The 12,942-nt window shown below is 41.4% G+C and overlaps 1 protein-coding gene across 1 annotated transcript in view; it reads left to right on the top strand.

The window, feature by feature from the left end:
- Positions 1–12,368, top strand: part of KIF26B (kinesin family member 26B) — a 276,267-nt gene extending 263,899 nt beyond the window's left edge. Inside the window, exons 13-15 of the mRNA XM_058836915.1 lie at positions 8,679–8,881; positions 9,862–10,012; positions 11,596–12,368. Coding sequence (XP_058692898.1) covers positions 8,679–8,881; positions 9,862–10,012; positions 11,596–11,744 — 503 coding nt within the window. The 3' untranslated portion in view covers positions 11,745–12,368. The remainder of the gene's footprint in view (positions 1–8,678; positions 8,882–9,861; positions 10,013–11,595) is intronic.
- Positions 12,369–12,942: the final 574 nt, after the last annotated feature.

The following is a 12,942-nucleotide window of genomic DNA, read 5'->3' as shown; positions in this document are numbered from 1 at the left end:
TACAGGCACCCTCGACTGCTAAACTCAACCACAACTGACTTTGCCATACATCCTCCTGTGCCCTTGCTGAGCAATGGAAAACAGAGTTCTGTTTGTTATTTTCTTTTTGTGGCAGGCCCTTCTTCCTTCTCTGCCTGCAATCATCTGTACAACTACACTGCACTTTGATTTCTTTGCACACTCCATTAGCCCTTCCCTGTAAGAAACAACTGGCAGCCATATTTCTGTCTCTGGCTCCAGCCTCCTCTGTCTTGGATAGGCAGTGCTGTCTTGAGCAGGGCACTGAAGTGTTAGGGCATGGTTTGTACAGTTACAAGTTGCAGGAGTTATTTATTATTTTTTAACTGCTCAGAAATTCCAAGCGCAATGGCCCAGTGCTGCTGTGTGGAAAGGCAGTGATAAGGGTGCTTTATAATACATACTCCCGTATGTGATCAGGAAGTGCATTCTGGTTGAACTTTAGTTTTACCAAAGCTGTATTTATATCCCAGGGGTGGAACAGATACAAGAGGGAGGCAGGCAGGGCAGCAAATTAGGGCTTGCAAGATCAGTGTTGTATTCTCTGGTGTGCTGCTGGTTTGCTGTATCACCTTGGGCAACTTGTGTAATTTCTGTGTTCTCTTGTTACCAGCTCAGAAAAATAGATAATGCTGGTACAAAAAAAAACAACCAAAAAACAAAAACAAAAACAAAAACAAACCCAAAAAACAAACAAAAAGGTAATAGTAAGGTCCTTGAATCGGAAGGATTTTTTGCTCTTCTGGTTTGATTTTTAGCATATCTTCCTGAGTTTACTTTGGATGTATGTGGGCATTGCTTTAAAATAAATCTCAGTGCAAAACATGACTGGATGATTTCAGAGATGGAGCCTTGGTGCTAACTCTGGGTCTTGCCCACTGTGAGGTGATAGCAAAGGAAGATCCAGGTTCTAATGAGGTTTATCCAGTAAAGCCAAGTCCTGTTTGCATTTTCATGTTACATGCATAAATGTGTTGTTTCCAGCTTTTTCTGCCTTCTCCTACATATATTTACAGGTTCCTGTCTCTGAGTGTTTCAGTACTCTCTGTAAGGAAACCTCCTTCCACGGGAGCAATAGAACAGGAGGGGTTCAGAGATCATTCATCATAAACAAGGCATTTTATGGGGATTACAGTGATCTTCCTGAAGCTGTTTTCTTTCCTGTTCCCTATGACATAGGGTTGGGTACCTAAGAAAGTTCCCATCCCATGCAACATTGAGTTAAACTTACAGGCTTCAGTCTGTCACTCCTTTCAGCCCTCTGATGAGATGGTACAGACTTCTGCTAAGGAGTGTGTCTCCTATGATTCCTCTAGCTGAAGCTTTTTGGAGCTGAGTCTGAGCTTGGAGCTTTGCTGGTGCTGGGGCTTCTGCCAGCAGGGTGAAACAGGGAGGGCAGTGATCTGTGGCCCAGGCAGGACTGTGGGAGCAGCAGGTGAGCGGCAGCCACTAGGGGCTGGTGGGGACCTCTGCCTCGCAGCTGGAGTGCACAGGCCCTTTCATGGGAGCAGATCTGGCATTGGGGCACGAGAAAAAGATGTGAGACAGAAGGAGGCAGCTCAAAGACATCAGACTTTGGCCATAAAGTCCTTTTCAGTAAAGCACTTTCCAGTTGGGTCAGTCAGGACCTCTAATACTTAACATTTTCCTGAACGCTAACTATCAATGAACATCAGAAAACAAAAACCTAAGAGATATTATTCAAAGTCAAGCCAAGCAGAAACAAGACTGGGAGAAAATGAAGGTTTCCAAAGGTTGAATTCCTGACGTTTAAAGCTATGCCCTGAGTTGAAGTTGCATATCTCAGAATCTGGAGAACCCTGCTTTTGTTAATCCAGGATAGGACTTGGGTGACTACAGATAATTGAAGATTCCTGCTGCAGTATTTGATGACATTCGTAGTAAAGTTTCATGACTCCTTGCAGCTCTTTCTCAGTACTTTCAACACCAAAGAAGAGCAAATTGCTACATGATTTTAAACACTTTAGTAAAAAGACAGACTGTTAAGACATGACTAATTATCTACAATTAGCCTTCTTTTTTCTCATGTCAGTGTGCTCTGGGTTTCACTGGTGGGATAATTTTAAAGATGGAGGTTTAGAGGTTGGTTCCTGGAAAGCCCTAAAAACTCTATACTTGAACATATTTACTCTCTGGAAGCACTTAGCACCCCTTTTATGAAAGCAGCAGAAAAAGCCAGAGACTGAATCTACGGACTGTAAATTATGAAAGTCTGTCTCAAACCAATATTGCAAAGCATCACATTTTGAAACATGGCCAAAATTATGATGACAAAACAAAACACCAACAAAGACAGTCTGAGCTTTTCTTGTTGAATCCAAGTGAAAAGGAATTTGATTCATGTTTAAACTGCCTAAGGCACAGTGTGGAGAGCTGAAAATTGCCCTTTGTATTAGAAAGCTGTAGGGCACCTCCAGCATTTCTATTTTAACTTGCTTACAAGTGATGGTCGCTAATTGATATCCTGTATTATGCCTTTACCATGACAAAGGATGTTTAGAATTATATGAGAGAGTGCTGTTTGCATGCAGGTGACTACTTTATGCATGTGACTTGCTGACTGGACAGCCCTGGGGCGAGTAGAGGGAGGGAAAGTGCAGGCTTCAGCTCCAATTTTTTTTTTTTTTGTTCATTAAAACAACAGCATTGATTTTCCCAGGTCAGAGCCAGGCCATTTCATGCAGCAAATCTGTGTTGAAAGGGATCAGAGTAATCATTTTTTACACGCTTGACTACTGCGTGCCAGCACTGAGCTTTCAGCCACATGAACATAGGAATGATTTAATAGAGGAAGTGGCAGCAGGCTATTTTGCGTGGTGAGGGCTCCATGTAACATGCATGACTGAGTCACACACCATTAGGCTGGGTGTAAATAAAACCTGCTCCTGACACTACCACAGAATTGGCTCACTGAAATGCCTCCACCACTGTCCTGTTGGGAGCTAATGTTCTCCTTTAGAACCCTTCCCCCTCCAGCCTCTGCCTTTGCTTCCAAGTGACTGGAGCAGCTCTCCCATGCAGTGCTGTAGTAATAATAACCAACTTCTTAAATAATGCCACAATGCTGACAAATACCTGTTAAACCAAAATCCAGCCTGAAGAGAGAGAAATGTTTAGAAGAGACCCTGGTTGTTTTTCTTGCTAGGAATTGTGGGTGATGTGCATCTTCCCTGGAGCATCTCCCAGATTACTTGTCAACCTGCCACGCCGCAGGAGGGCTGCTTTCTGATCTGGTTTCAGCAGTGCTCGTTCACCAGCTATAAACTGCCCTGAAAAGCTCCTTATAAATAAGACAGTAATGTAGAAAGCAAGGTTAAGAAATAAACTGGGTAGATAGAAATGAACTGTGTACATAGAAAAAAATTAGAAGTTGGCTGTACATCAGCTTATTCCTTATACCAGTACAGAAACAACAAATCTAGTATAGGTGTGGATGGAATATTATAAACAAGCATTGCGTTATTCTGATAAACAGGAAACAAGTGATTTATTGCCTTAAGTGTCCTTGTACTTCTTATCAATTCACAACAGCGGGCTTGCGTAACAGTCAATAGAGAATATGGCCTGAATTATTTTACAGTGAGATGGACATAGAAAATTTTCTTCTGAATGATGTATCCTCTCAGTGTATCATATTCCAGGTGTTTGGGTGCAACATGGCCCTTTCCATGCAATCTGTGTAATCTGAGAGTGAGGATGAGTGATTGCTGTTTAGATTTTCTGGCAATATAGACCTTGGTTCTTTGGAGTACTGACCTCAAGATGGGCACCCTAAATACTTCTGGTGAAGTCCCCACATCATTTGAAGAGGGGCCTTTAAACACTGAAGGGACTTCCCCTTCAGGAGGGGAACTGTGCAAAATATATGAAAATCTGTGGAGTGAATAGCTGCATGCTCTTGCACTGGGCAAAGTGCACCATAAAATAAACTAGGAGAAAGGAGGTCAAAGGAAAGGGGAGGAGTTGGTTCAGTCATGGACAATTGACCATAAGGGCAGATCCCACTAGGAAATGAGAAGCAAATTCAGCATCCCATTTTCAACTCAAACAGAGCAGGAGCCCTGTTGTCAGTGAGGAGCAGCAGGATAGTGAGGAAATAAGATAGATACTCTTTGCTAGTAAGAAAAGTTTGATGCTACAACTGGCATAGGTGCTATTGATGTTGGAGCCACAAAAGGAATAGTGTGAGCTTAAGGGTGCTGCTCTAGTTTGTCAGGTCTGGTTTTTGTAATTTCCTTGGACTGTCTGGTGAGAAAAACTAAAATACTGAAGAACAGATTCTGTACAGAAAGGCAGTTTTACATCCCATAACATTAAACACTGTGGGGAATAGCTTTGGCTCCACATCCCGCCTTTGAGCATACAATATAAACTTCTGAAATGATGTTATATCAAGTTACAGTTTCTTTTTCTGTTTGAAGCACCTTGAAATTTCTAGACAGCAGTTGTTTTGTATCCCATTTGGATGTATTCTGCTTTGAAGAGATAAACGTCACGCTGTTTTTCATTAAGATTTTGTTCTTGCAGTTTTTGCCTTTACCTTTTTCAGAGAAAAGATGCTCAATCTGGAATGTGTGCTTGGAAAGCAGCCTAAGGGGAGCACTCCAAAATATACAGTACTTAAGCAAAACCAGACATTTTAGAGCTTTTGCCCTGGTCAACACATTTATGAGCACACATCCTTTTGCAGTTTGGCAATTCTGCTGAAGTCAGTGTGCCTTCTTATCCTTAAAGTTACCCTCACATACCTTGGTCAGTATTTCTCATACCTTAAGGCTCCTCTGTGCTTACCTTTACTTACTTATCTTTACTATATTACTGAAATATATTGTAGCTTCAGTGCCACTCTTCAATCAGATCTACTTTCACACTGCATGCCTTGACTGCTGTGCTGTTCTCTTTATCTTAAACTTAACCTGGCCAAACTTTAACCTATAGCTTAAGGTAGAGCAATAGATCTGTCTCAAAAGCAAATCTTGTATCCTGTGTATTTTCATGGCTATTTCACAGCCTAGTTATTCATACTCAAGCTAGGTTCAAGATGGGTTATGCTGAGAGTGGGTAAATTCAAATTAAATGAAAAACATATCCTTCAGGGCATTTAGAAAATGGCATTTTGCTTTATGTACTGCATGGTCATAAATGAATGTGATGTTATTTTACCATGGATTGGTTCATCTTCCTGGGTTTCTTTCAGATTGATTTTTGGTATCAATTTCTTTTTTGTATGGAGGAATGAATTCTATTTGCATGGTGGGAGGGTCAACCAGTTTGTCAAGGTGCAGAGGTAAAGCAGAAGTGGGAGGGTGCTGAGATCTGCCCCAGCTGAGCTCCCTGGCTGCCTACTTTCTTCATAAGTCATACAAGGGGAATAGAGGATTAGTGTGCTGTAATTCCCACAAAGCATGTTATTTATTATACAGTCAAAATTGATGAGATCCTAACTCCATCGAGTTCACCCAATAAATTTGGGACCTCGGATGGATATTTTCTATATGAATGGAATACTGCATTAATTTTAACAATTTAATTGTTGTGTGTTTTTGTGAATGAGAAAGCTGTCAGCTGCTTTCTGATATTCACCCCAAAGCTCTGTTTAGGTTCTATGTCCTTACTGATCTCAATTAAGATAAAATAAGATAAAAACCAGAGACTAAATGGAGCCCTCAGTGGCAGGAGCATCCTGTCAAATGGCACCATTATTTTCTGTACTTGGGCTGATAAACAGCAGTGCATGTTTAGTGCAAACTAGATCCAGTTTTACTTTACTAGAAATAGGAAGAAGATCTTTTAATTTAATTTCTCCTCAAAGCACTCTACGCCTCAGGTAAATAATTCTGAGTCAGCATTAAGGTGCAGATAAAGAGACATCCCTCTATTTTTTTCTCCTCTGTGTCTCACACACCTGTACCCCTTGGAAGCCCCGTGCAGGTCGCCTGTGTCCCAGAGGAGTCCCTTGGCAGAGGGTGGCAAGGTGGCTGTGTGAGGCAGCTCTGCCCTGCTGCATTGCCCCAGTGCACCATGAGCTGCAGCCTGTCCTGTTATCATAACCCACAGGCAATCCAGACATGACCTCTGGCTAGAAAACCACAATGAGTTAATGTCTCCTGCCACAGCTGCACTCTCAGCTGCCCCTCTCCCAAGGGCTAAGTGCTATTAAAGGATGCCTCAGGTTGGAGCCCTCCTTCTAGACTACAGGATTCTGCTTCCCATTGAGCCAAATGGGTATGAATGAGAACAAAATGCAAAAAAATTTACCATCATTCCTCTACTTCATACCCCAGCAATCTGGTTTGCTTTGCTCCAAGTAGGAGCCTGATGCTGTTCTTGTGGCAAGATGCATTGGAAACATCCACCTGCATTTCCAGAGAGTCTTGGACCTGGACTTCAACTCTGGCTGGAGACAGAGTTTTTCCAGTGAGGTGGTTTAAAAGCGCTTCATTGCACAAGAAGATGGTTTTAACAGCCACAGTGGGGAAAAGAGGAAGAAAATCAAACATCACAGAAAAGGGCACTACCTTAGTCATAATCCAGCCATGCATGGAGAGCTGGGCAGAAGGAATTTTCAGTCTGCTCAGCTGCTTCCTTGAAATGCTAGAGCTAGTCTGAAGGCATGTCAGGAAAGGAGATGTGACCACTATTGTGGGGAAGAAAGAAAAAATTATTGACAGCACTGGGTGCATTAAACAGAAGATCAGATTGGATGCTTGTAGATATTGCTGGCTCTAAAAGTTGTCGAACAGCAAAGAGATTGTATTTATACTCAGATAAAATTTGAGAGACTGCTTCTGTGAGGCACCATGGCCAAAAGCCTCAGAAGTATTTAAAAACATACTTAATGCCTGAATCCTTTTGATCTTAACACTTGGATTATACTCAGGACCCTTCCCATCTAAGCAAGTGGAGGACTTGTTTCCCAGGAGGGGCTGAGCCTATTTCAGGATCTCTCCCTGCATGTAATAAAATTGAATAGTCAACCACACTCTCACCTCCCTTCAAGTATATAGCTGCTCCCAGCTATACCTTTCTCTAGCACTGCTGACAAGAGTCACACTTAGAATTAAGTTTGGGGTCTTCCCGAACTGTCTCTCTTGTTAATTTTTGGCTATGGTAATGGGTCAGGTCTTGCTTTTCCTTTTATCAAGATCTGACTCTTCTCTTGGTCAGGCAGTTTAATCTAGAGATTAACTGAAATGCATTCAAGGTAAGGGAATGCTGACAATGTCTTCCACTGACTGGTACCACAGAACTAAAATAACTCTGCTTGCTGGTATTTGTAAGGCTTCATTTGTTCTGGCATGAGTTTTTTTGCTGGGCTGCAGTTTGAACAATAAACACAATTATGATAAGTATCATAGGATGAAAATATCAGGTTGTTTGGTATAAAGGGGCCTTGTAGAGCTCCCTGTCTACCTAGAACTCTCTATCAATCAGCTCTGGCTATGCTCTCTTTTTCCTGCATTGGGTTATCTCAGATGTATCCAAATAAAAGCTCTGTAGACTAGGCTTTCCAGTAGGCCATTCTCATCCATTTAAAAGCTCAATTACTTGTCTCTAACACAGACCTACTGGTTTCTAGTTGTACTCAGTACTGAGTACTGTTGTGCTCAGAAATCATGGGATAAGATGTGAATAGTTCTCAAAGTCAGCCTGGAAGCAGACTTCCATGAATGAAACTAGGTAATATTTACTTAAAAATCCAAAAATTAGGCAATCAGTAGATATTTTGGGGATTTTTAGCTTTTATTGAAGCACCAAGTTGACAGACATGTTGAAACTATTTACATTCAAGTCTCAATAAATGTAATGTGGGAAATTCCTGTAAATGATTTTATCTTATTCTTAAAATAAAATCTGCATGATCATTTGGCATCTCTTCCCTGCTAGCTGGCATTGCTTATGTACTTGTAGCCAAGAAAGCCAGTTAATAGTTTCATTCAAACTTGATGGCTCTGGGTTTTGTTTTTGGCTTCTCCCATCCTTTTTATTCCTGCTCTGTCCTAGGAAAGACTGTGTCAGCTACAAAACTTTCTGGGTTTTGTTTGCTTTTTTTTAAACCAAGCCATTGCTCTAATTGTACTAAACCAAGCAAGGAAATGCAACCAGTTGGTTTTATTTTTCGGTGTGTGTTTCTGTTCTTTCTCCCAACAAACCACTGCCATTAGGCCAAGGACATACATGTTCCTCCTTCCTCTACCGCAGGCCCTGACTTGGCATCTTATGTGGCATATGATTCGCAGAGACTGTTAAATGCTTGTGCTTTGACTCTAAGGGTCACTAGCAGTAAAGAGATTGGAAAGCCAGGCTAGACCAGTTCCATCCTGCTGGCTTGGGTCCTTCATCAGCTTACCTGCATGTGCTGACACCTAATCAGGGGGGAGCAGACACAAGCTCTGTGAACTTCAGGCTGTGTGTGCCCTCTGAGTGTCAAATCCTGGAGTCAGGCACCAAGGAACACCGAGGGTGTCACTCATGGTGAGTGCGTATTGCAGCTACAGCTCCTGTGGCCTCCCTGGGTTTTCCTTCCATTTTCTTCTATGTCAGAGAAGGCTAAACACGTATCATTTGTACACTTCTCTGCAATGGAAAGGAAAAGAAATAACTGTGCTAACATGCAATGGCACTTTCTTCATCTGCAGGTTCACAGAGGAGGAGGCTTATTCCAGCTTTATCCCTTGACACCACCTCCCCAGCAAGGAAGCCTGCCAACAGTCCTGGGGTCCGCTGGGTGGACGGGCCACTGCGGAGTGGGCAAAGGGGGCTGGGAGAGCCCTTTGAGATCAAAGTCTATGAGATAGATGATGTGGAGAGGCTCCAGAGACGGCGAGGTGGGGACAGCAAGGTAAGCGCAATCCCTGTAATCTCCTGGAGGGTGTAAATTGCAAAGGTCAGCACTTATAAGACTGGGAGGAGTATCTGGGGTTGAGTATTTTAAAATAACAATGGATTATAGACTTCATTATTATTTTAAGGCATGTTTTCTTCCTAGCCTCTGACACTTGTTGAAGCTATTTGTGATGTTTGGAGAAACTTGTTGGAGTGGGGTTTCCACTGCACTTCACCCACAACAGATTTGTTTACAGAGGAGAATGTGAAATAGTGTTGAGACCTTCACACTGGCTTGGATGAGGATAGTTCTGTTGTTGGAATTGCTTCCACACTACCAAGGGTTGCACAGTCCTCAGATGGCTTCATTTGCTGCACATCTTGGTGATTGCCACCCCTCAGAAGTCATGTGAGGCCAGGCTGGCTGTCTCTAGCACTGCACCTCATGCTGTTATTGTGCCCCAGAGGTTTACAAAAAATATTTCCTCTTTATTAATGATTGTGAATTGCTAGAGCTTTTCATAACATACTCCCTTTGTTTAAGGATGTTTCAAATTTGACATTGCTACCAGTTCTCTTATTTTAAAATATGACTAATGCATTACTTATGCACCAAGCACAGGGCTGTATTTAGGCTTTCAATACAGCAAGCAAAGGATTTCCTACTCCCAAGAGCTTAGATTTTCTTAGCCAAACTGCAGTGAGAAAAACAGAAATGTTTTCCTACAGTTAATCTAATTTCAAGATGCTGCCTGTTATTAATTATTATGGTTTATTATTAACTATCATTGCAAAGTCTCCAAAGCTCACTGATAGAAAACATGAAAACCAAACAAAAGCAATAAAAAAAAAAGCAGATGATGGATGATTTCACGCTTGTAGAATAAATGGCTCATTGTCAGTATTATTGATTGGAAGATCATTTCACTGAATGGACCTGGGTATTTCTTCTCCTCTTCACCTATTTTTTCCTTGCTTCTTTTTCCTGGCTGGCAGGAGGTGATATGTTTCAATGCCAAGCTGAAAATCCTGGAGCATCGCCAGCAGAGAATCACTGAGGTCAAGGCCAAGTATGAGTGGTTAATGAGAGAACTGGAGGTGACCAAACAGTACCTGATGCTGGATCCTAACAAGTGGCTCAGTGAATGTAAGGGCATCATTTTATTGCCTGAACTCATAGGTTTCCTTTGGTTTATTTAATGGGGGGATGGAAGGAAGTAAAAATGTCTGGTAAGAGTGAGATGTAAGCTACTGTTTGTAAACTAAAATGAACCAACATATGACCTAAGGGTAAGCTTTAGATTGACTGTCTTTCAAGAGCTAGTTCCTATAATTCTTATTAAATGTTAACGTAGAATTGAACAATCCTTTTTGCCTGAGAGCTGAATGTCGAAATGGTACAGCATTCTAGTGGTGGATGTTGCCATTGGTAGATTAACGTTCACGCGTTTCAGTCCACAGCTCCTGAAAATGAGATTTTTTTTTTTTGGCCTCAGATCACTCAAACATATGAGCAATATTATAAATCTGCTCTTCTACCACAAAATGACATTGTGGAGCAAACTTGTCCCTTGGCAGCAGTGGGCTTACATGAAATGAAATGAAATTTGGCCCATTTTTTATAACTATAGATGTGTAAAGTTCAGAGAGCTTAACGGGCATTCACATTCAAATGAAGAAGGACCTCAGCACCTCTAAGGAAAAAAACATAAAGAGTACTGCAGTAGTTATACAACAGTTTTTAATATTAGCAAGCAGGTAAGTTCATATCAAAGAGTTCTAGAAAATCCCCACAATGTGCAAAAGTTTATTTAGGATAATTGCAAGTGGCAAAAGGAGGCTGGCTGGTGTGTTCCCTTACAACATCCTAACTCTTCCTTTGACAGCTGTTTTAAGTTGACACCAGATTGGTACATCCTGCAAAACAAGCACACTATAGGTTTCAGGAACACTATAAAGGAAAAGAGTTTAAAAGGACAGTTTTTAAAAGACAGTTTTAAAAAGAGAAAGAGAATTTTCTATGCATTGCTGTCCACTTACTGTGTGATGCCTTTGCTTCTAATTCCAATGTGCTAAGTGCAGAAAGCCTGAAGGGCTGCAGAGACCTCAGGAACTAGAAAAGATGGGCAGTGCTGGCTCAGACAATGTATCTCACACTTAGCTTCCATGGAAGCTGCTGGGCACCTGTGTTGGAGGGATTGATGTGTGTGCCTTCCCTTCCCTTGCAGTGGTCTAGTGGGAATCACATGGAATAGGGAGAGGTAGGAGGATCAAGGAGCCTAGAGGTTTAGGTTTATTTTAAATTCCAAGTTCTGAATTCAACAAAGGGATTGCCGCCCCAGGAGAGAGGAGCTATCTAAAGCTCTTTCTGGTCAGCAGAACGGGTGATAAAGTCAGTACATGCTTAGCATTCAATATCTGCTGGAGAATGATGGAGCACAGCAAAGGCATCTGCACTTCTGGTGAGGATGGTAGAGCAGATCACTCCAGAAAGCATCCAGTGCAACTTAAAAGTACTTTTAAGTACTTTAAAAGTACTTTTAAGTTGTGGATGAGCTGCTGTGTCATTTTAATGACCATTAAACAGAAAAGGCAACTTTTAAAGACAATGGCAAGCCATAGGTAATGTTGCACATATATGATGAGTTTGAAGACTTGAATTAGCTCTGACTCTCCCACCTGCCATTATTAAGCTTTGTCTGCTTTTCCTGTGTATTTTCTTTCTCACAGTTGATCTGGAGCAGGTATTTGAGCTGGATTCTCTGGAATACTTGGAGGCCCTGGAATGTGTGACTGAGCGTTTGGAAAACCGTGTCAACTTCTGCAAGGCCCATCTCATGATGATCACCTGTTTTGACATCACCTCTAGACGCCGATAAAGTATGAACCTCAAGAGAATTTCAATGTGCATCTCTGCCATCCTCCTTTTCCCTTCCAAACAGCATCCCAAAGACAAAAGAAAGAGGATGAAGGTTGGAGTCAAGTCTCAGCTGTGCGTATGAGAGATTTGCTATATTATACAGAGAAGTAGTATTAAAAAAACCAAACAGAACAAGCATGGAAAATGGAGTGAGAAGGTTGTCGATACTCTTAGCCTAAAAGAGCACTTTGTGGAACCTTTTAAGGACATGTCTGTAAATAAGAACTGCTGGCAGAAGACACTTCTTTCCCTGCATTAGCTGAGGAAGGAGGAAAGGTGGTTGTGGGACTTCGATTGAGAGGTTCATTAAAACAAAACCTATCCAGAAAAACTGATCAAGTGCCTTGCAAATCTTTGTTACCCAAACATTTATGTTCATACTTTATTGTGTACAGATGGTGCTAGTCAAGAAAAGAAAAAGGAAAAAAAAAAACAAATACACTTTTGAAATGTATTTACAGCTTGTTTTTCTCTTGGTGTTTTCTCCTATTTCAGACTTGCTGTTTCTAAGTAACTTGTGTTTGTAGAGATATTTCCTAATCAGTACAACATATAAATAAATGTTAACTGTCTTTTCTTGTTACCAGAGTAAGGCCACTCAAAGAGAAATTCAGCTTTCCCAGATGACACAAACATATTTCTAGCGGAGAGTAAGGTTTGTTTAAATGCTTTTCTGTACTCTCTTATATGCTGGAGAACACTATTATTTTCCCAGCCTTTTAGGTTTTGCAGTGTGTGAGAGAGAAGTGACATTACTGTGAAGAAAATATCTTTTCGATTTGATCCAACCCCCATAACTTGTTTTCTTCTTCATGTATGTTTTGCTTTGCACTGGCTGGAGTTATGAATGAGGAGGTACTTTTATCCTAACCCTTTTTTCTGGTGCTAGTAACGTGCTGGAAAATTGTCCTCTAGCTAAGGGTTCCCATGTTCATCAGTACAAAAATGAGTTATTTTTTCTTTCTTGAGACTATGAGTGATCAAATGTAGCTCCGCCTCTTTACGACATATACCACTGCGAAATGCATTTTGTCAGCTTCTGATCCCTGGCCCAGTGTGTCCATACTCACAGATGTACCTGAGAAGTACAGGCTCTGCTCAGCTCAGCACATTTGGAAATAAAGAAAATCAGTAGATACAGCACTTTAAGCATGATG

Source organism: Poecile atricapillus, chromosome 3 (assembly GCF_030490865.1).
Source record: "Poecile atricapillus isolate bPoeAtr1 chromosome 3, bPoeAtr1.hap1, whole genome shotgun sequence".
Taxonomy (NCBI): Eukaryota; Metazoa; Chordata; class Aves; order Passeriformes; family Paridae; genus Poecile; species Poecile atricapillus.
This window is presented reverse-complemented; position numbering and strand designations above follow the sequence as displayed.